At 51.5% G+C, this 23,529-nt stretch overlaps 1 protein-coding gene across 6 annotated transcripts; it reads right to left on the bottom strand.

Annotated features, from left to right (window-relative positions):
- Positions 1–32: 32 nt before the first annotated feature.
- Positions 33–7,455, bottom strand: KMT5C (lysine methyltransferase 5C). Of its 6 annotated transcripts, XM_072759431.1 has the most exons (9): positions 7,317–7,455; positions 5,512–5,752; positions 5,225–5,390; positions 4,694–4,803; positions 3,753–3,916; positions 3,624–3,643; positions 1,702–1,838; positions 1,365–1,549; positions 33–1,228 (listed from the first exon to the last, which is right to left on the bottom strand). In XM_072759431.1, exons 2-9 carry the CDS (start codon positions 5,619–5,621, stop codon positions 729–731), a joined length of 1,392 nt encoding a protein of 463 aa, XP_072615532.1. In that variant the 5' UTR covers positions 5,622–5,752; positions 7,317–7,455; the 3' UTR covers positions 33–728. The 6 variants fall into 6 exon arrangements, with proteins under 6 accessions (XP_072615532.1, XP_072615542.1, XP_072615525.1 ...); XM_072759441.1 differs by having other exon boundaries at positions 33–1,549; positions 4,694–4,953; XM_072759424.1 differs by having other exon boundaries at positions 33–1,549; positions 7,317–7,419.
- Between the last annotated feature and the right edge of the window lie 16,074 nt (positions 7,456–23,529).

Below are 23,529 nucleotides of genomic sequence, written 5' to 3'. Positions count from 1 at the left end.
AAACATCAATCAAAATGAAAAGCTACAAAGGGTGCTATTTATAACAAGGTTTTAATAAAATAAAAAGTTCAAGTGCTTCCAATCCCCCAACATATCCCATTCTGGTGTGAGGGAGGGGAGGGACCCCCACACCCCAGTAGCACCAGGGATAGCACCATGAGAAAGATGAGGTCGCATCCGGCCTCCCTGAGACCCACGGGGTGGTGAGGGCATGTCCCAGACAACCCCCACCTTGCCCCCCACCTCGGACAGGACAGTCGCAGAGCTGAAAGCAAGCCCATTCCCCTCCGGAGTACAGTCTCTAGGGAGTGCCACCCCTAGGTGAGTCTCACTCCTCCTGAGGCCTGGGCTTCTGGGGAGATGCCATGGGGTGGCCCCCACCCCTTATGGCTTTGCTCCCTGGGCAGGAGGTGGGTAGGGAAGGGAACGGCTCCCATAGTCCTGAGGCTGGAGTTGGGGAAGGGCAGCCAGGACCAGAACACGCTGCTGGGGGTGGGGGTGGCTCAGGGGTCAGCAGTCACAAAAGGTCAGGGGTCAGATCCCTGGGTGTCTCCAAACCCACTCAGCCCAGGTCAGAACTGTGCTGGGGCCAAGGGCCAGCTCCCTCCCAGAGGTCCAACAGCTCCTTCTAGAGGTCAGTAAGTCCTGGAGAACCTGGGGCTTGGGGAGGATGGAGGACAAGGAGGGACCCTTTGCTCTCCTGGCCTGTGGCCTCCCTGTCCAGCTCCTCATGGCCCCTCACCGTTGACGTCCAAGTCAATGGAGCCATGGCTGACCACCAGCCTCAGACGCTTGGGTGGGCTGAAGGGGGCAAAGGCGAGGGCCTGCTTCGGGAAGGGGGTGGGGCCTGGGGTCCCAACAGGGGTGGGAATAGGGGTGGCAGGCAGGGCTGCAGCCACGCGGCTCAGATCCACGCGCACCACGTAAGGCAGCCCATAACGCCGGGCCCAGTGCCAGTCCTGCTGAGGGGCCCAGTGGGCTCGGGGGGCTGGGCCCAGGGCCACCAGGGCTTCTGCGCGCAGGCAGCAGCGAGGGCCACAGCCTCCCCACTGGTGCAAGGAGACGCGGGCTGCACGGAGGACGGGGAGCGCAGGGGCCCGCCGGGGCTGGGGGCGTCGGCGCCGCCGGGGGCGAGCCCGGAGCTGGGGTTGAGGCAGCCACTGGAGCCAGAGGGGCGAGGCGTCGGGGCGAGTGCCGCAGGGCAGGGGGCGCAGGGGCTGGCAGGCAGCTGTGGAGGCCCGGGGGAGGGGAGAGACACGAGGGGCTGGTGAGCAGGGCCTCGGGGAGGGTGCCCAGGGGCCGGAGGGCAGGAAGGGGCAGGGCAGGCGGCCAGCAGACAAGGGGGTGGGCCTGGGGGGGCTCACCACAGAATGGGTCCCGGTGCAGCGGGGACAGGTGGGCACAGGCCCTGGGGCCCAGGGGGCCCTGCCGGCGACTACGGTCTGGGCCCTGCTGCAGCCTCCGTTTGGTCTCCCGGAGCTCGTACTTGTCCAGGGGCCGAGGGGGCAAGGGTTCCCTGGGCCGCAGGCGGAAGGCTCCTTCGCCTTTCCTTGTGGGGGTGGGGGGAGATGGGAGCAGGTCCTGAGGGAGGACTTCTGGGTTCACAGGCACAGCTTTCCCATGACCTCCCCAGTACCTCCGCCCCCACATGCTTCCCTACAGCCTCCCCAGGCCATCCTATGGCCTCTCTGGATGCCTCACCTCTCACATGTGTAGCATTCACAGTGCTCATTCTTCTCACCAAAGAAGCCCTCACCATAAAAGCAGGTCACCTCATCCCCTGGCTCAATGTCCCGAAGCACCTTCACACAGGCTGCATTCCCATCTGCCGGCACAAACTGGGGGCCAGGATGCTCAGAAGCCTGTCCTAGGCTCCACCCCACCTGGCCAGTCCACTCCAAGTGCACTCCTGGGGATGGGGCCTGGGATAGGGACTGGCAGGGGCCAGGAGCCCAGAGCCCTGGGAGGGGGGTTCACCTCCAGGGCCTGTCTGCCACACACACTCCCTGACCTCCCACCCTTCTGCTGGCCTCTACCCTCCCCACATGATGATGGTCTAACTAGACCCTGGTGGTGTTGGCAATGCGCATGGCCCACTCCCTCCTGCACTCTTCCTCCACCCCTCTGACACACTGAACCCACTCCCTACTCCCCGCACCTTGTACCCCAGTGGCCAGCTCCTTTCCAGAGGGTCCGGCCACTCTGCAGCCCAGGTCTGGGATTGCTGGCCCACCGGCCACTCCTGCCTTCTGCCTCCCAACCCCCCACCAGTCTGGGAGGAGTGGGACCCCCATCAGTCCCTGCACTCTAGCCTGACACACATCTGGGGGTGGCTCTCACCACCTGCCTGCCTTATCCCAGACCAACTGGCCGGAGCATCCGTGCACCGGGTCTTGTGTCTTTATCCTATCCCCTACTCCAGCTGGAGCCAACCTCTCACTCAGTTACATACCAGGTCACACACCAGGTCACAGGGCAGCTTCTGGTCCTTCCCCTTCCTGCCAAACCTCTACCTCATAAGCTGCCACGGCTGTCTCAGAGCCAAGCCCCATTATTCACCCAGTGGGAGCGTCCACAGGGCAGACTTGAGCTCCTTGTGGCATGTGGACACCAGAGTCACCAGGCTGGTCCTGCCTCCTTGGCCCTCCACTGAGATGTATCCATCTGATACATGGACCATGGACCAGAATCTTTGGACCATCCCATCTGGGATGCCCTGACACGTCGGTTTTCCTTCAACACCTAGGAAAATCCTAGTCCTCCTTCCAGGGCTAGCTCTGGCGGGACTTCTGTGCAGTCTCCCTGTTTTGCATGGCCTTACTCCTGGGCCCTCAGGCAGCTGCCATCTGCTGCACTCCAGAGCCTGGTTTTCTGTGCTCCCCAGCATTTTTCTCACCCCCAAATCCACACAACTGGACGGGTCTGCAGTCACAGAACACAGGAACCAGGGTGTGCACTTCACTTCCCTTGCAGGAGGTGAGTTCCCACGGGCTCCCACGCAAGAGAAGTGAGTGAGGCAAAGACTCAGATCCAGTTCTAACTCTGGAGCCCCAGCTCTGGACCCCCTGTCACACCTTGGGGCCCAACATTCAGCAGGATGTGTACTCAAGGCCTTCTCGAGACTGCTCTGTGTTCACACACCCCATGCTCCACCATGTAGAAGACACAGTGGCCCCTCCCCACCCCCCTATCCCAAAGCTGCATCCTCAGTTCACTCCTCTGCCTGGAAGCCCTGCCTCCCCGACTCTCATCTTCTAGGGCTGTCTCTGGCTTTACCCGAGGTGGCTTGCACGAATTGACAGCTTCCTGCCCCCCAGCCACCCCAACACCCCACCTCGCCTTCTGCTGTGGCCAGCGGGCATCTATCTCCACATGAGGCCAGGGGCTCGCTCCCTCCTCTAAGTGGCATAGCCCTGAGTCTAGCCAAGGCCCCCTCTTCCCTGACTCTCTGATCGCTGCAGCCACAAACATGATTCTGGAGCTACAAAACCAGGGCTGGAGGACAGTTCTGTCAGATGGGGAGACTCTGGGCAGTTTTGGGCTAGTCACTGACACAAATGCCCTTCCCTGGGGCCCCCTCATCACCCCATGCCCACTCCTGGGTGGAGGTCCCCAAGTCTTACCTTGCAATTGGGTTTGCAGTCTGGAGCATGGAGGAGTGGGTGAAGGAGAGGGAGAGAAGAGATTAAGGTGAGTGGAGGGGTGGCTGGCCACCCTCCCTGCCACCCGCCCCGCCCTGCCCCTGCCCCCACCATGGTTTATGAAGGCTGCCGGGCCCAGCCACAGCTGTGCGATGCGTTTGCGGGTGGAGTACATGATACTAAAGTCGTTTTCGCCAGCTCTCAGCAGCCCCTCGTCGGCCTCCCGCAGCTCTGCGATGCAGCCCACCAGCAGTTCCAGCTTCTCATTCTTCTTCCTGCCAAGAGGCCAGGCAGTGGGTGGGTCTGTGCACAGCACCTCTAGCCACTATCTCCATGGACAGGGGCTCTAGGGGACCAGGCCTCCTGCATGCCACTGCTGGCCACCGTGGTCCGATTTCTCAAACCCACCCACCACTGCATCTACACCTGCCAGGGGTACTTCCTAGATCCAGCATCCTTGGAGAGAGGATGGTGCCCAGACAGGACACTACAAGCCAGGCACCACTCACACTGTCCTCTTGCTCTGGCTCCTCTTCCAGGCCCAAAACCCCTTGGGCCTTGCACTAGTTGCCCTTCTGCCTGGACTCTTCACAAGCTGCTACCCCACATGCTTCACCAGACCCTCTGGTGGGCCTCTGCCTAGGCCTGCTTCCCAAGAACATTCAAAATTCCCTAGTGGCTCCTGAAGCACCTAGGAACTGTGGTCAGTACCTGTGTGTTTACTTGGCTACACCTGCCTTCTGTCTACACTGAGTGGCTGGCAGGGTCGACCTTGCTCATTGCCCTGCCCCTTACCCAGTAGCATGGTCTATGCAGCAGAGGCCCCACTGGCACCAAGGCTGCCACAGTCCTGGGGACAGTCAGTACTTTCCTAGCAGCCCCTGGAACCCCAGGGTCGCATGGAGTTCTCATCCCCCATCAGGGCTGCTGAAGGCCAAGAGGGTCTCTGGGACTAGACCTGGCCTCAGCACCAGAGGCTTCTGCCCTGGTCTGCTGCGGTATCCTCTCCCAGCAGCCTCCAGGGCTCTTGTCTGTGAGCTCTGCCCTCTTACCAAGCTCTGGTAGACACAATCTTGGCTCCATTTGTCTCCATGGAATAGCGTGTACAGGGCAGGATGGTAAAGCCGCTTTCAGGCAGGAAGGCTCGGAGGTAGCGATAGATCTGGAGGAGGTGAGGGGGTTGGCGGGGTGAGGAGCTGGGGCAGGGTCGTCCTCGGCCCTCTCTCTCCTGGGTCCTAGTCCTGCTCTGTCACTGACTCGCTGTGTGGTCTTGGGGGGTTCACTTCCCCTCTGGGGGTCTCAGTTTCCTCATCTGTCAAATGAAGAGGTTGTACTCCATCTCAGAGGGCCCCCAACTCTCCTCTCCTAGGATTCTCTGAGCCTTGTCTCAGATGGTCCCAATGGCTAGGAAGTTAGGGCGTCTTGTGGGGGTGGGGGATTTGCAGAGGGTGGGGGTGGGGGGGGTGAGGTGGGGTGGAGATGGGCAGAGCCTGGGGCTCCAGAGGTTCTGTCTGGCAGGGTGGCGGAGGTGAGAGGAAAGACCTGTGGGCTGAGGGTGGAGATGAAGGGAAGGGCGCCCTCACGTGGGTCTTGAGGGCAGCCTCCTGCCGCGGGCCCCGGCTCTGGAAGTAGTGGGCCATCCAGCCTCCCAGCGTCAGGGCCCGGTACGCAGCCTCCAGGTCCCGCTGCCTCAGGAAGGCCTCCAGCGCTGAGCGCAGGTGGTGCTGTCGCCGCAGTGGGGGCACAGGGCTGGGGGAGAGGGCATGCCTGGGTCCCAGGGCCTTGGCCGGGCCTTCCCAGGCCCCGCCCCCACCCCCTCTTGGGGCTGCAGGGGCCCTGGAGGAAGGGAAGGGGTCCCCAGCCGCCTCACCTGACGTTCATCTTGTGGGTACGGAAGCCAAGGTAGGGGTCCAGGACCAGGCTGGTGGCAAGGTCGTCATTCTCACACAGCTCTCTGGCTGTCACTCTGTCCGGTCCCATGGTGCCCCACGGACCATGCTGCCTCTGGCCGGGAGTGGAGGGCACAAGGTAGGGGCAGGGGCAGTGCCCCAGAAGTGCCACTTAGGAGCTGCGCGGAGTTTGGCAAGGCTTTTAAAGGTCTCCAGTCTCATCTATAAATCAGGGAGTAAAAGCAATGCTGACTTCACAGGGCTCTCGGTGAAGCCAGAATGCAACAAGTACTTCTGATAGTGGGGAAGCCCCTAAAGAAATGCCAGTCATCGTCATTAGTATCTTCATGCTCTGGAGCACAGACACAAATCCTTCAAGCACCCATGACCACCTGCTGTGCACACCCACACACATGCAGATTCCCTCATGCCTCTCTCTCTCTCTCGCGCGCGCGCGCGCGCGCGCGCGCGACACACACACACACACACACACACGCAAACGCACTCATCCCTACTGGCTCAGGGAAGGCTGATTAGTTGGCAGTCAGGGATAACCCTAAAGGCTTAGCCCTACAGGGGTGGGAGTCAGGGGGAGCCCATCTCAACCTCCAGTCCTCACCAAGGAAAAATCCAAGGCTTCCCACCCGCTAGGACAGCCTGTTCCTCCACCCACCCCCACTCTTCTTGGCCTCAGCCTCCACCTCCCTCCAGCCACCCCTCCATTCCTCCCCAGCAGCCCTTGGGAATCATCTGGAGGCTATGGGAGAAGCCTCAGGCAGCCTGGAGGGGGGGTGGGGAGGGAGCGCGGAGGAGGGATCCCAGCACCTGCTCCCTCTCCAAGGATTCTGGGGGAGGGAGGGGGGGCTCAGAGGACAAAGCCGGGAAGGGGGTAGAGGAAAGGACTGATATGTAGAGGCAGTGCAGGTCTATCAAGAGGGGAGAAAGAAGGGAATTAGCAAAAGGAAACAAAACAAGACCCCTGACCCTGACTACAGAAGGCCTGCTGGGCATCCACGCCACGGTGCTTCAGGGAGAGTCCGCGAGGGACCGCGAGGAAGGGGAGCTGAAGAGGAACCAGCAGCTAGAGCTGTGGGGAAGGGGTTCCAGAAAAGACAGGAAGGCTGGGGATACATAAAGAGGGGGCGATGCGAGAGGGCGCCGGGACGGAGCGGAAGCTGCAGACAAGCTTGTGGGTAGACAAAATACACTGCACAGCGGGGATCTGGGGCACAGAGGAGGGCCGGGGGCGCCTGCTGGACAGAGCGCGGTTCGGAGGCCTGGGGGTCACGGACGACCCCACGAACGCCAGAGTGGAGAGCTGGGGTCGAGGGCAGGTCCTGAGGAGGAGGACCGGGGCCTAGGGGTGCAGAGCGGGGCGTGGAGAAGCAGCGGAGAGGCAGGTCCTGCACACCCCGGGAGGAAGAGCTTGTGCTCCAGGAAGGGACGTGGGCAAGCTCTGGGGGTCCAGGAGCCGGGGCTGAGGTGCCAGCAAGAAGGGGAGGCACTCAAGAAGCAGACAGGGGCCTGGCAGGCAGCGAGAGTGCAGGGGAAGAGCCTGAGGGCCAAGGAGGGGAGCGGGGGGGTGCCGGGGCGACCCGAGGGTGCGGGGAGAGGCTGGGCGCCCGGAGCAGCCAGAGGCCGAAGGGCGGGAGACGTGGGCGCCTGGACATGAGGAGGGGCCGGGCGGGGCGGGGGGCGGGCGGGGCTGGGGGCGACCGGGAGCCAAGGCAGCGCGGGCTGGGGGCCAAGAGGGGGCTCAGAGGTCGGGCCCCGCGCCGCCCCTCACCCGCTTTTCCTCCTCCTCCTCCTCCTCCTCCTCCTCCTCCTCCTCCTCCTCAGGCACCAGAGCCGCAGCCGCCACCACCTCCTCCCACTGCCTGCTCCAGCTCTCGTCAGACACGGTCGCCGCGCCTCCCGTCTGCGCCGCCGGGCCCGCCTCACCGCAGCCAGCGGGAGCGCCCATTGGTCGAGGCCGCCGCCATTCTCAGCGGCTGCGGCGCTTCCGCCACTCTCATTGGTCGAGACCCACTCGGCCCCTCCCCGCCTGCCCTCCGGTCCGTGCCCCTACGAAACCCCGCTCAGCTCGCGCCGCTGCCAAGAGCCGCCGACTTTGGCTAATGGCTCCCGCCGCTGTCCTTCCGACGCTGCCATGGAGACACGCCCCGCCCACAGCCAGGAGTCGACGCCCTCATTGGCCGAGAGCGTCGTGGCTCCAGGCGAAACTCGGGTTTGGGTCAGGTTATTCAGGTCCTAGTGGAAAGGGGCGGGCTCGCCGGCTCCATAGCCTGCGTGTGACTGGCTGGCCTTGGAACGGCTCGGCCTCCCATAGGCTAGGGCCTCCGCCCGTCACCGTGGCGTCGCTTCTGGCCCATTCTTTTTCTTCCGCGAAACCTTCGCGAACCTCGGGGAGAACGCTGCGGCGGGCGGGTGGGCGTGCGCGGTCGCCCGGGTAGATCCCGCCCGGCCTGCGGTTGCCGAGGCGACAAAACTTTATTTGACAGCCCTGTCCGGCTACAAAGGGCACCTCGCTCTCCCTGGTGGCTGGAGCACCTTCTGGGCTGCGAGAACCCCGAGAACCCCGCGGTAGCTGTGTGGATGAACGGGTCGGACAGGAGGAGCCTGGGAAGCGGGGCCTTGGAGAAAACTCTCATGGGACAGTCTCCCCCCACCCCCCGCCCGTTGGCATCAACCCCCCCCAGCTGCAATCCTGGAGGCATGCATAATTACCAATTCATCATAATTATGCCCAGAAAAATAAGCTCCGCACTCGGAGCAGGCCGTCTTTGTGTTACTCACTGCCGTGTATCTTGTGTGTTTAGAACAATGGCTGGCTCGGAATAGGTGTTTTCTTCATGTGCACTGGATGAATGAATGTGTGCATGACCCGCTGGCGAGGAGGAGCTGACGGTTTCTGCATAGCTCTGTGGTGCTGGGGAAGTGGCTTGCCCTCTCTGGACCTCAGGTTCGCGTTTGTAGAACAAGGACCACGCTGGTCCCTCTCTGAGGGTTTCCCCTTGACACCCTCCCGATTGTCTTCCATCCGTGCTTCCAGCCTACCTACCCCCCTCTGTTCCTGCTGATCCTTCCCCAGCTGGGGCTACCCCCAGCTCTGAGACCGCTCCCCTCAAATGAGGCACACACCCACAGCTCTCCAATAAGGACGGCCACAGCTCCAGAGGAGAGCAGGAGCCAGCAAGCAGAGAGGACCCTACAAACTTGGCTCTCTGGAAAAGTCCTATCAGCACGTCTGGATCTTACAAGGACAACCCTTCTTTCTGTTCTCTTGTGTACATAACCTACAAAAATACTCGCAAATGGGAACAAAAAAGATAAGCTCCCTAACAGTAATGTTTGTAGTGGTAAAAAACAACAACCTGGAATCGGTTTAAATGCCCATCACATGAAGATAAATGGATCATGAGGTATTCATAGAGGGGAGCACCATACAGCAGTGAAAGGGAGTGAGCTTGCACTCTGTACATCCAACCTGGACAACCCCAAAACATGATGCTGGCTAGCTGCAGAACTCTGCAGAGTCGAATGTGGGCAGTTTTAAAACACTTGAATCGAGGGTTGTAAAAAAAAAAAAAAAAAAGAAAAGAAAGAAAGGAAAGAAGGAAGGAAGGAAAGAAAGAAAGAAAGAAAGAAAGAAAGAAAGAAAGAAAAAGAAAGAAAAACAGAGATTGTATGTGGATGTGTGTTTTCCACGTGTATAGATGTGCATAGGCATGACAAAAGGAGGGGCAAATCCTATCTGTGACCCTTGCAGGTGGGCCAGAAAGAATGCAATCAGGAAAGCCAGGCAAACATTGATATTTGTACTTTTTTTTCCCCTCCTTTTGTAGAGTCCAGAGGTGGAAACATGAGTTTACTATATTCACTATCTGTTGTTTTTCTATGTCTCAAAAAAGATTGCATTATATATATATAAAGATTTTATTTATTTATTCATGAGAGAGAGAAAGAGAGAGGCCGAGACACAGGCAGAGGGAGAAGCAGGCTCCATGCCAGGAGCCCGACGTGGGACTCCATCCCAGGTCTCTAGGATCACACCCCGGGCCGCAGGTGGTGTTAAACCTTTGCGCCACCGGGGCTGCCCTTTTATTTATTTATTTATTTATTTATTTATTTATTTATTTATTTATTTTTTAAAGATTTTTATTCATTCATGAGAGACACAGAAGAGAGGCAGAAGAGGGAGAAGCAGGCTGTCCGCTGAGCAAGAAGCCAGATCATGCCATGCCAGCACCCGAGGATCAAGACCTGAGCCGAAGGCAGACGCTCAACCACTGAGCCACCAGGTACCCTCACTTCCAGAGTTTTATTCAAAGAAAATAACTAGCAAGTGTTAAGATATTTATATAGAAAGATGTTAGCCGCAGAGTTGTTTAAAATATAGAAAAAGGGACGCCTGGGTAGCTCAGCAGTTGAGCACCTGCCTTTGTTCCATAGCATGATCTTGGAGTCCCAGGATCCAGTCCCACAATATCGGGCTCCCTGCATGGAGCCTGCTTCTCCCTCTGCCTATGTCTCTGACTCTCTCTCTCTCTCTCTCTCTGTGTGTCTCTCATGAATAAATAAATAAAATCTTTTTTTTTAAATTGTTTTTAATTTTTATTTATTTATGATAGTCACAGAGAGAGAGAGAGAGAGGCAGAGACACAGGCAGAAGGAGAAGCAGGCTCCATGCACCGGGAGCCCGACGTGGGATTCGATCCCGGGTCTCCAAGATCGCGCCCTGGGCCAAAGGCAGGCGCCAAACCGCTGCACCACCCAGGGATCCCCCAATAAATAAAATCTTAAAAAAAAAAATAAAACAGAAAAATAGGGCATCTGGGTGGCTCAGTCAGTTAAGTGTTTGCCTTTGGCTCAGTCATTATCCCAGGGTCCTGGGATGGCATGATCTGGCTCCCTGCTCAGCAGACAGCCTGCTTCTCCCTCTTCTTCTGCCCCTTCTCCTACTTGTGCTGTCTCTCTCAAATAAATAAATAAAATCCTAAAAAAAAAAAAACCAGAAAAATACAAAAAGCCTTAATGTCCAACAACAGAAGATTGGTCAGTTCACTTGACAAATCCACCAGATGGAGTAATGACCACGCCTAACAGTTTACTGAGCTCTTGGTATAGGCTGGTAACTTTGCAAATAGCTCTGCTAGGGGAGGGCTCTTATAACCCCCATTTTATTTTATTATTAATATTTTTTTAAGACTTTATTTATTTATTCATGAGAGACACAGAGAGAAAGAGAGGCAGAGACACAGGCAGAGGGAGAAGCAGGCCCCATGTAGGGAGCCCGACGTGGGACTCGATCCTGGGTCTCCAGGAGCACGCCCTGGGCTCAAGGCAGGCACTAAACCGCTGAGCCACCCAGGCTGCCCTAACCCCTATTTTACATATGAGCAAAGTGAAGCTGACAGAGGGGATTTAACTGAACATCAGACACCAGAGGTTTACTCCCAAAGTCTGAGCTATATTGCTCAGAAGCATCCAGCTGGTTCTCAACCTCCAAAGGCATAATAAGAGACAGCCCAGAGCAGGAATGAAGCTTGGACAAACTGTACAACATAGATCAACCTTGAAAACATACCAGGTAAAAGGAGCCAGATACAAAAAATCACATATGGACTTGACGGGATGAGCACTGGGTGTTTCTCTGTATGTTTCTCTGTATGTTTCTCTGTATGTTTATTGAACACCAATAAAAATTAATTTAAAAAAATCACATATGGAATGATTCCATTTCTTTTTCTTTTTTAAGATTTATTTATTTATTTTAGAGAGACGGAATGCGTGTGTGCACACAAGGTGGGAGGGGGGCAGAGAGAGAATCTCAAGCCAACCCCACACTGAGTGGGAAGCCCAACTCAAGGTTCGATCTCACAACCCTGAGATCATGACCTGAGCCGAAATCAAGAGTCAGATGCTTAATCCACTGAGCTCCCCAGGTGACTTGGAATGATCCCATTTCTATGAAATATCCAGAATAGGAAAATCCATAGACACAGCAGATTTATGGTTGCCAGGGAGTGGGCAGGGGCGGGGGAGGTGGAGGGAGGAATGGAGAGAGATCAATTATAGGTATGGGATTTCCTTTTTGGATGATGAGGTTTTGGAACTAAAGAATGGTGATGCTGCAGAACATCGTACATGTACATAAAACCATTGAATTGTGCACTTCAAAATGGTTAAGACAGTGGGATGCTGGGTGGCTGGCTCATCGGTTGAGCGCCTGCCTTTGGCTCAGGGCATGATCCCAGATTCCTGAGTTGAAGTCTCACATCGGGCTCCTTGCATGGAGCCTGCTTCTCCCTCTGCCTGTGTCTCTGCCTCTCTCTTTGTGTCTCTTATGAGTAAATAAATAAAATCTCGGCAGCCCAGGTAGCTCAGCAGTTTAGCACTGCATTCAGCCCAGGGCCTGATCCTGGAGACCTGGGATAGAGTCCCACGTCGGACTCCCTGCATGGAGCCTGCTTCTCCCTCTGCCTGTGTCTCTGCCTCTCTGTGTGTGTGTGTGTGTGTCTCATGAATAAATAAATGAAATCTTAAAAAAAATAAAATCTTTAAAAAATGGTTAAAACAGTAAATTTGATGTTATGCATATTTTACTACCCAAAGAGAGGGAGGCAGAGAAACAATCAACTAGAAAATATAGTGAAAATATAGATTCTAGGACGCCTGGGTGGCTCAGCAGTTGAGTGTCTGTCTTTGGCTCGGGCAATGATCCTGGAGTCCTGGGATCAAGTCCCACATGGGGGTCCCTGCATGGAGCCTGCTTCTCCCTCTGCCTATGTCTCTTGCCTCTTTCTCTCTGTTCTCTCATGAATAAATAAATAAAATCTTAAAAAAAAAAAAAGAAAACATAGATTCTAAGTCTCAGCCTCCAGAAAGCCGGGTTGAGTATTTAATAAGCATTTTAGGACAGTGTGCCCAAAGTGTGGCTTGTGCACCCACAGGATCAGGCAGGATCACATGGGTGCTTGGTGGGAATGAAGAATGTTGGGTCACATCCCAGAATTCCTAAATCAGAATCACCCAAACCAGTGATTGGAATGCTCTAGAATGTTTGAGAAGTGTGCCTTTATTTTTTTTTTTTAAGATTTATTTATTTATTCATGAGATACACAGAAAGAGAAAGAGTCAGAGACACGGGCAGAGGGAGAAGCAGGCTCTTCGAAGGAGCCCAATGCGGGACTTGGTGCCGGGTCTCCAGGATCCTGACCTGAGCTGAAGGCAGCTGCCCAACCGCTGAGCCAGCAAGGCAACCCGAGAAGTGTGCCTTTATAGGTGGCTTCTTCAGACCACACATTAACACACTGGGGGGACATTGTAGCCTTAGTAACTTCCAAGTTACTTATGGCTTATTTTAAGGGGAAAACTTGTTATAAAACTGTAAATTCAAGGGGTGGCTGCGTGGCTCAGTCAGTCAGGCGTCTGCCTTCAGATTAGATCATGATCTCAAAGTCCTGGGATCAAGGCCCACATTGGCCTTCCGGCTCAGCAAGGAGTCTGCTTCTCTCTCTCCCTCTGCTCTTCCTTCTCTCCACTGCACTCATGCTTACTGTCTCGCTGTCAAATAAATGAGTAAAATCTTAAAACAAAAAACTTTTGTAAATTCAGGATGACCATACTTCGAGGGAAAAGGGGTATTTATTTATATGTGTATGTAAATTACATGATTGAGGACCAGGATGTGGAACAAAGGGGACCCTTGTGGCTGTCGAAGGGAATGTAAGCAGGTGTATCCACTACGGAAAAACGATATTGTGAATCCTTAAGAAATTAGAAATAGAGATGTGGTATCCATCCAGCAATCTCATTTCTGGATATATATCCAAAGAAAATGATCACTATTGCAAAGAGATACCTGCACTCTCATGTTAATTGCAGCATTATTGACAATGGCCTCAACATGGAAACCACCTAAGTTCTGGTCGATAGATCAATGACAGAAGAAAAGTTAGGGCATGTGCATATATAATGGAATATCATTCAGCTGTGAGAAAGGATGAAATCCTGCCGTCTGCAACACAATGGAAGAAACTGGAGGACATGCTGCTGAATGAGATAAGACAGACAGAAAAGCAAATACTGTACGATCCCACATGTGTGTGGAATCTAAACAAAGTCAAACTCACAGAAGCAGGGATTGGAAGGTGGTTACCAGAGGTTGAGGAGGCAAGGAGAGACATTGAGCAAGGGGTACAAACTTACAGTTAGGAGAGGAATGAATGATGAGTTAACAGTACTGTATTGTATACTTGAAGTTTGCTAAGAGGGTAGATCATAACCCCCCCCCTCACACACACACACAGGCAAAAGACAACTGGTGATGGGAGGTAAGGGATGTGTGAATTAGCTTGATTGTGGTGATCACTGCACAGTGTGTACATATATCGAGCCATTATACTGTATATTTTAAATATATACAGTTTTTGTGAATCATACTCTAATAAAGCCGGGGGATAAAAGGGTTGTGGGGGGAGTTGTCTCTCTGTTTTCATGTATGACTTATGTAATGACTGAATGTATGTAATGATAGAATAAAATGTATTATATACTATATGTTAGTTCATAAACATCTATGCCATGTATATACCTATGTATATGTGTATGTACACGTACATGACTCAATCTACCTATATCATTGTGATCATGCTCAAAGTTTTGCAATGAATTCACACCTTGGTGTATTCACATTTCCAAGATGACCCCCAGTGACCTCCAAGATGACCCCTAGTCAGCTTCCAAGATGACTACCAGTGACCCGCAGTGGAATTCAAAACCTTGTGCACCTCCTTCCACTCTGAATAGGGCTGGGCTGGTGCCATGCGAAGGATATTGCAAACACAATGGTATGTCCAAGGCTAGCTCACTAAGGACATGATGGCTTCCATCCTTGCCATCTCTTTAATCACTCCTCTGGGGGAGCTCAGCACCATGCTGAAAGGCTGTCAAGTCCACCTTATGGAGAAGGTCATGTGGCAAAGAACCAAGTTTGTGCTAATAGCCAGAGAGGAACTGAAGCTTCCTGTCAAGAGTTTGAGTGTCATGTGAGTGAACCACCCTGGAAATGATCCTCCTATCTCCAGACAGTTCCCCAGTCGACATCTTGCTTACAACCTGAAGAGCAACCCCAAGCCAGAGCCAGCCAGCTAAATTGGTCCTGAATTTTGGACCCTCAGAAACTATGTGAGATGACAAATTCTTATTGTTTTATGCTACTATGGTTAATAGATATGCACCTGGATTAAAATCCAACATCCTTACGGTGCCCATCCCCTCATTATTCCTCTGATCTTAATTATTAACTATTCTCTGAATTGTTCACCCTATTATTATCCCATTGGTCTCCTTGATGGAAGTAAGACGGTTCCTTGCTGTACTCTCTGCTAGGAAATCTACCTCCTACAACTATCTGCAGGGCTCACTCTCTCATCTGCTTTAAGTGTTTGCTCAGATGTCACTTCCTCAAGGTGACCTTCCCTAAGAGTCTTGCGGAAGAGCCCAACTACCCCAGTTATCCCCTTACTCTGCTCTCTTGCCTCAGAGCCCCAGGACCAGCTACATAATTTGTGGGTCCCAGAGCAAAATGAAAATTCAAAGCTTTTGTTCAAAAATTTCTAAGAATTTTTTTTAAAAAAATATTTATTTATTCATTCATGAGTGACAGAGAGAGAGACAGAGGCTGAGGGAGAAGCAGGCTCCATGCAGGGAGCCCAACATGGGACTTGATCCGGGGTCTCCAGAATCACGCCCTGGGCTGAAGGCAGCACTAAACTGCTGAGCCACCCGGGCTGCCCCAAAAATTTCTAAGAGTTTCAAGATGGTAACAGCAGAGCATTAAACCAATGTTAGGCCCTGCACCACTTCATAGCTCACACGCCTACAAAGCCGGTATTGCACAGCACCAACCTCTACCTGACATTATTTGTTCACTGTCCTTCTCCCCAGCTAGAACAGAAGCTCTAGGAGGGCAGGGGCCCTTGTTCTGTTCACAGCTGAGTTTTCAATGTCAAAGGTGGTGCCTGGCACAGCGCTGGCATTTAATGAAGATTTAATGAATGATTAAACAAATCACAATGAAAGAAACTTGACTCTGAAGGAAAGAGAGGGCCCTCAGAAGAGGATTGTTATTCATGGAATGGGAGAACATTTTCGCAAATCATGTATCTGGTTAAAGATTTGTAATCTAGAATATATAAAGAATACTTATAAGTTGGGGTGCTTGGCTGGCTCAGTGGGTGAAGCGTGCAACTCTTGATTTCAGGGTTGTGATCTCAGGATTGGCTGTAGAGACTACTTAAAACTAAAATCTAAAAAATAAAAGTTTGGGGGGGGGGCTCCTGAGTGGCTCAGTCAGTTAAACATCTGCCTTTGGCTCAGGTCATGATCTCAGGGTCCTGGTATGGAGGCCCACGTCGGGCTCCCTGCTCACCAAGGGAGTCTGCTTCTCCCTCTGCCCTCTCCCCTGTTTGTGCTTTCTCTCTCTCTCTCTCAAATAATAAATAAAAAATATATATATTTAAAAATGTTTTATTGGAGTTCAAATAATAAATAAAATCTTTAAAAAAGAGAAAAAAAGAAAGAACTAACTTGTATGTGGATGTTTATCACAGCACTATTCACAGTAGCCAAAGGTGGAACTAACCCAAGTATCTATCAACTGATAAATGAATAAACAAAACGTGGGAAGGAAATTGTGACATAGGCTACAGCACAGATAAACCTTGAAAACACTTTCCTAAATGAAATAAGCCAGACACACATATAAAAATATTGTATGATTCTACTAACATGAGGTACCTGGTAGCACCAAATTTATGGAGACAGAAAGTGGAGTGGTGGCTGCCAGGGGCTGCGGGAGGGAAGTGGGGAGTCATTAGTTAATGTGTATAAAGTTTCTGTTTGAGGTGATGAAGAAGTTCTGGAGATGGATGGTGGGGATGGTTGCACAACAGTGTGAATGTACTTAATGCCACTGAACTGTACATTTCAAATTGGTTAAAAGGACAAAATTTATGTTATGTATATTTTACCACAATTTAAAAAAATCTAGAGAAAATTCATATTTAATGGGGAAACACTGAAAGCTTTTTTTTTTTTTTAAGATTTTATTTATTTATTCATGAAAGACACACACACACAGAGGCAGAGACTCAGGCAGAGGGAGAAGCAGGCTCTACGCAGGGAGCCCAATGTGGGACTTGATCCCGGGTCTCCAGGATCACAACCTGGGCTGAAGGCGGCGCTAAACCACTGAGCCACCCGGGCTGCCCCACTGAAAGCTTTTTACTTGAAATCAGGAAATAGACAGGGATGTCCCCTTAGCACTACATTCAGCACTGTTCTGAAGACACAGCCAGTGTAGTAAGGCAAGAAAGAGGATAAAAGGTATAAGAATGGAAAAGACAGAAACAAAACTGCTATTAATCACATATTTGAGGAAGGCCTGGGTGGCTCAGTGGTTGAGTGTCTGCCTTTGGCTTAGGTCATGATCCAGGTTTGTGGGATCAAGTCCCGCATCAGGCCTGCTTCTCTCTCTGCCTGTGTCTCTGTCTCCCTTTTTTTAAAAGATTTTATTCATCCATTCATGAGAGACACAGACAGAGAGAGAGGCAGAGACACAGGCAGAGAGAGAAGCAGGCTCCCCCGAGGGAGCCCAACGTGGGACTCAATCCCTGAACCCCAGGGTCATGACCCAAGTCAAAGGCAGATGTTCAACCGCCAAGCCACCTAGGCATCCCTCTCTCTGTGTCTCTCATGAATAAATAAATAAAATCCTTTTTTAAAAAAATCACAGATTTGGTTATGTACCTAGAAGATTCAAAAGAAGCTCCTGATAAAATGTCAAAATCAATGCTGGAATTTAGCAAGGCGCTGGTTACAAAATCAATATATAAACATCAATTATCTATTTTTTTACCTGTGTGTTGGGGGCACCCCAAACCACCCATTTTTGGAAATTCACTAGGACTCATAGAGCTCAGTATAGAGTTGTATTCATGGCTAAGCTTTATTACAGCAAAAGTCACAGGCCAAGACCAGAGGGTTCATATGCGGTTTTCCTCATGCTCTCTCCCTTCATGAGGATCACACAGAGCTCACTCTTTCCGCAAACAAAAATGTAACAAAACATGGGATGCTTGGGTGACTCAGTTGGTTGAGCATCCGACTCTTGGTTTCAGCTCAGGTCATGATCTCAGGGTCACGAGATGGAGCCCTGTGTCAGGCTCCTCTATGGGCATGGAGTCTGCTTGAGATTCTCTCCCTCTCCCTCTGTCCCCCCCCCCCTCACATACACTCTATCTTTCTCTAAAATAAAGAAATAAATGTTTAAAAAATTTTTAAAAGATTTTATTTATTCATAAGAGACACAGACTGAGAGAGAGAGGCAGAGATACAGGCAGAGGGAGAAGCAGGCTCCATGCAGGGAGCCTGACACAGGACTCGATCCCAGGACCCCAGGATCATGCCCTTGGCTGAAGGCAGTTGCTAAACTGCTGAGCCACCCAGGGATCCCCTAAATGTTTTTGTTTTTTTTTTTAATGCAGAAAAATGTGTATGATGTTTTTTGCCTAAGGGAGCCCATTAGACTCAGCTCTCAAGGTTTTTTTATTGATGATTGATCACTAGGGTGCAACAAAATTCCAGACTCCCAGAAGGAAAGCAGGCATTCAGCATTAACCACACGATTTGCACAAACAATCCAGGCACAGTGAGCCACACAGAATAGTTCAACAGCCAAGTCCCCAGACACCAGCCAAAGGCAAATCTTGCAAGTGGGACAGCTGATTCAGATCTGCTAAGTTAACCATTTTCTGTACAACTAACAGTTCTAAAATAAAAATTTAAATAAATATGGCTAGAGGGTATTTATAAATATCCAGCAAGGGGGGATAAACCTAACAAAAGATATACAAAACGTCTTCAAGGAAAATCTGTAAAAACCTTGTTGAGAGACCTCAAAGGTCTAAAACAGGAAGATACATAACATGTTCATGGCCTGGGAATGAAAAGAGAGATGAGAGGATGGGAGATTTAAGGAGAATGGAAAAATGGGAAAAACCACATTTAAAAATTTATTTATTTATTTATTCATGAGAGACATACAGAAAGAGGCAGAGATATAGGCAGAGGGAGAAGCAGGCTTCCCACAGAGAGCCCAATGCAAGACTTGATCCGAGGACTTCAGGATCACAACCTGAGCCGAAGGCAGACGCTCAACTGCTGAGCCACCCAGGCGTTCCCAAGAACCACGTTTTATTTATTTTTATTTTTTTATTTTTTTAAGAACCACGTTTTAGAATCAGTCAGACCTGTGCTCTGACACCACCAGCTCCTCCACTCAGTAGCTGAGTGATATTGGGCAGCATGGTAGCCATGGTGGATCTCCCTTGAAGAAAGAACTTAATCAGCTGTGAAGAGTGCCTTTGGAGGACGGTCCCCAGGTGCAGTACCCACAACTACTATTTTGTTTGGATCAAGGTCATGTTCTTCTCTGGCAGCCCCCAACCATGACTAAGCATCAGGGCAAGGGGAGGGGGAGTACTAGGGCCTGGCCATTCCCAAATAATGTGGCTCTTCCAACGGCAAACTTTCTTTCTCTCTCTCTTTCTTTCTTCTTTTTCTTCTTTCCTTCCTTTCTTTCAAAGATTTTATTCATTTTTAGAGAGAGAGAGCGTGCAGGCACGTGAGCCCATGTGCAAGCAGTGGGAGGCAAGGGCAGAGGAAGAGGAAGAGAGAAAGAAGCAGACTCCCTGCTGAGTGCAGAACACTCTGAGATCAGGACCAGAGCCAAAATCAATTTTGGCAGACGCTTAACCCACTGAGCCACCCAGGCGTCCCTCTTTTCATTTTTTAATGGAAGTAAAATTCACATGCCACAAAATGTACCACTTTAATCATTTTGAGGCATACAAGCCAGTGGCATTTAGTACCATCACACTGTTGTGCAACTGCCTAACCTCTATCTGCTTCCTAGATATTTTCATTGCCCCCAAAAAGAAGTGATTAAGCAATCACTCCTCATGTACCCTTCCCTCCAGACCACCAGTCTACTTTCTGTTTCTAGGCACCTGTGACAAGAAATTCTTGCAATAAAAATTTTGAAAAAAAAAAAGAAAAGAAAAAGAAAGAAATTCTTGCAATTCACCTCCGCTGTGTGCTGGCTGAGATTCCTCAGAGCTGCACCATCTTAAGCTCTTCCTATGCACACCTCCCTTCCCCCTCTTATGCCACAGGTGGTCGACCCACTTCCCAGCAAAGCCCTGCTCCCTCTCCCCTTTATCTTTCTTTTTTTTTTTCAATTTTTTTTATTTTATGATAGTCACAGAGAGAGAGAGAGAGAGAGAGAGAGAGAGAGACATAGGCAGAGGGAGAGGGAGAGGGAGAAGCAGGCTCCATGCACCGGGAGCCCGACGTGGGATTCGATCCCAGGTCTCCAGGATCACGCCCTGGGCCAAAGGCAGGCGCCAAACCGCTGCGCCACCCAGGGATCCCCTCCCCTTTATCTTTCACTGGCATGCCCCCCACCGGCCCTAATAAATCTTTTGTATTGCTAACACCTCCGCAACATTTGCTTCTGGAGGCCAATTTAACACAGCAAGATGCTGTGAGCTCCAAGCATCTACGAAGTGACACAGGTTCTCAGAAATACTGAATGTGACTCGGAGGACCCAACAATGTTAATACCTGACTGTAGACAGCATTGACTAAGTGCCAGGCACTGCGGCAGTTGTGGACTCCCACGGGCTCCCTCCTGAACCCTCACAAGCATGTGATGGGGGCACCATTAGGATCCTCGCTTTGACAGAGGAGAAAGCAGAGACCCACTGCACAGGTGGAAAAAAAAAAGTCCTCACCACCAACCAGAAGAAGTTTCCTAAACACGGAAGTGCAGTATCATCTTAGCCAGAGGAAGGCCACAGGCAGCCTCTTGCCCTGGGCTGAGCCTGGCTAAGGAAGCACCTGTTTCTGGAAGGTTCCAGAATAATCCAGTTCCTCAGCCTACACAGTGGGAGGGGACTATTTCCAAATTGAAAGTAGCCCACCAGTCCTCTCACAGATGTCCCAAGGATGTCACGCAGCCACCAGAGCGATACCTGTAAACCTAGCTTCTGTGCCAACACAGGGAGGTGGGGGAAGAGTCTTGCCTTGGGTCACCTGAAGGTTAGCATCTTCGAGAGAGGAGTAGAAATTAGACAGGCACAGCCAAGTTTGGGGTAAGGTGCGGGGACAGAGTGGGCACCAGTTAGCATTTGGTTGTCCTGTGTTCCTTCAGGCACAGATCCCCGGGATACACAGGGAGCCCCTTGAAGGCAGGGGCTAGATCGGATCCATGCCTGTGAACGCAGGGAAGTCAGGGGGATGTTTCCCGAGTGAATGAAGGATTCAGGAGAAAGATGCTGAGCCATTGGCTGGAACAGTTACCAGTTATCAATAACTGGTACAGTAACAGTTACCAGTTACCTCTGGAACCCAGAGGGGACTGGGAGGAGAGGTGTTTGGGGCTGGGGGCAGGGTGGAACTTGCTTGTTTCACTCCACTGGAGTGATTTTTGTCTGCGTGTTCACTGCTCTATCTCTGGTGTCTGGAACAGTGGCTGGCACACAGTGGGTCTCAATCATTGTTTGCTAAATGGCAATCACACACATATGCACACAAAACCACCACCACCAAGAAAACCCCCAGGAACTCTGATGCCCCTTCTGCCAGGAGCAGTTAAACTATACTCTGCTAGGAGAAACAGTCCTGCACTGAGCAATAACCATAGGCCAGGCCCTCATCAGAGGCCGATCATGCCTTTTTTCCCCCTTTGATTCTTACACACTCTCAGATAATGGCAATGCTGACCACATCTACCTCTTAGGAACACAAACACATCAGATGCTGTTCTGAGCACCTTACGTGGACTCTCAGTTCCCACCACGGGCCCCTGAGGTACTTACTCTCAGTGTCCCCACTTCATAGATGAGGACACCAAGGCACAGAGAGAGAGAAAGCCACCTGCTTCCGGTCACACCAACCACAAGAGGCAGAGCTGGGGAGACAACCACAAGCTTAAATAGCAAAACTTTAACTGAGTACCTCTTTTTTTTTTAAAGACTTTTTTATTTATTCATGAGAGACAGAGAGACAGAGAGACAGGCAGAGGGAAAAGCAGGCTCCATGCAAGGAGCCCGATGCGGGACTCGATCCCGGGACCCCAGGATCATGCCCTGGGCGCAAGGCAGGCGCTAAACCACTGAGCCACCCAGGGCTCCCCTAGCCAGGTACCTCTTAAAGATTGGAATTGGCTCTATTAGGTGATTGATGAATCGGGCAGCATCCTGTCTAGCAAGGAAGGGGAGCTCTGTCCAGCCACCCAAAAGAAAGGGTTTTTAAAGGTAGATAGGGAGCAGAACAAAGAAAAGTATTAGCAAAGAACACATTGTTTCAGGCAAGGTTGTCCTCCCTAAGGGGAATGAAAGGGTCTTATCAGTACATTTCCTCCTGCTAACCCGAGATTCCAGGTGGCCTAATTAAATGTTACCATGGGGGAGGGGCAGAGGCTGAAACTACTCTTAGGTTAGGTATTAAGTCTTGGTTTGCTGACTGGGGCCCTTACCATAAGTGACACCATTTGGGGGGCTGTGGTTTTCTTACTATCACCAGGAAGGCCGTCTCCAGAGTGATTTTACGTGGTCTATTTTTACATATGGAAGGAACTGAAGCCCCCTACCCAGGGACACTGTGGGAGACAGCATAGTGGTCCCCAAAATGTTGACATCTTCATCCCCAGGACATGTGACTACAGTACATTATGTAGCAAAAAGGACTTCGCACATATGATTAAATTAAGGATTTTGAGCTGAGAGACTTCTGGATTATCTGGATGAGCCCAATGCAGTCATCGGGTCCTTATAACTGACTGAGGGGGCACTACTGGAGTCAGAGAAGGAGACGTGATGACAGAAGCAGATGCTAGAATGAGGCGCTCTGCAAATGGAGGAAGAGATACACACCAAGGGATGCCGCTACCTCCAGAGGCAGGAAAATGAAGTCTCCCTGGAGCCTCCATAGGAACCAGCCCTACGGACATCTCAATTTCAGCCCATGAGATTTGGACTTCTGACCTCCAGAATTATGAGCTATTAAATTTGTGTACCTTGGGCAGCCCAAGTTGCTCAGCAGTTTAGCGCTGCCTTCAGCCCAGGGTGTGATCCTGGAGACCTAGGATCCAGACCCATGTCAGGCTCCTGCAAGAGGCCTGTTTCTCCCTCCCTCTGCCTGTGTCTCTCAAAATAAATAAATAAAATCTTAAAAAAATAAATTCATGTATCTTAAGCCATGATATACTTGGTACTTGGTTACAGCAGCCATTGGGAGTTATTATTTTTTAATAAAAAAAAAGCCTGTGCTCCTAACCCTTGTCAGGTTTTTTTTTTTTTTTTTAAGATTTTATTTATTTATTCATAAGAGACAGAAAGAGAGAGGCAGAGACACAGGCAGAGGGAGAAGCAGGCTCCCTAAACTGCTGAGCCACCTGGGCGGCCCTACAGCAGCCATGGGAAGCTCATGTAGGCACCCAGCTCTTAAGTGGCAGAGAGGGGATTCAAACTCAAGTCTTGCCGATTTGAAAGCTCTGGATCTTCTGGAATCTCTTTTGGAAGTGGGACGCTTCGCATTATTCCAGATGTGTTTTTCTTGGGGTCGCTGGGCAGGGCTTGGCACTAAAGATATGCTAATGGTCATTATCATTATACCTCCTTCCTCTCTGTACACAGTGCCACTGCCTCAGTCTTCTCTTCTCTGCTCAAGAACCTTCCATGGCTCCCCAGCATCCTCAGGATAATGTCCAACCCCTTTATGGCAATGGAGAACTTTGCAGCCTGGCTCTGTCACCCAGCAGACAAAGGCACTAGACCATTATGGGCTAGGTTTCAGGGGCCACCTGGATTCTACTGAGAAACACTTCCTGCAGTTTGCAAACTCCCTCACAACCTCCCTTCTAAGTGTGG

This window comes from Vulpes vulpes, chromosome 1 (genome assembly GCF_048418805.1).
Source record: "Vulpes vulpes isolate BD-2025 chromosome 1, VulVul3, whole genome shotgun sequence".
Classification (NCBI taxonomy): domain Eukaryota; kingdom Metazoa; phylum Chordata; class Mammalia; order Carnivora; family Canidae; genus Vulpes; species Vulpes vulpes.
Note: the sequence above shows the minus strand (reverse complement) of the source record. Positions and strands in the feature narration are given on the sequence as shown.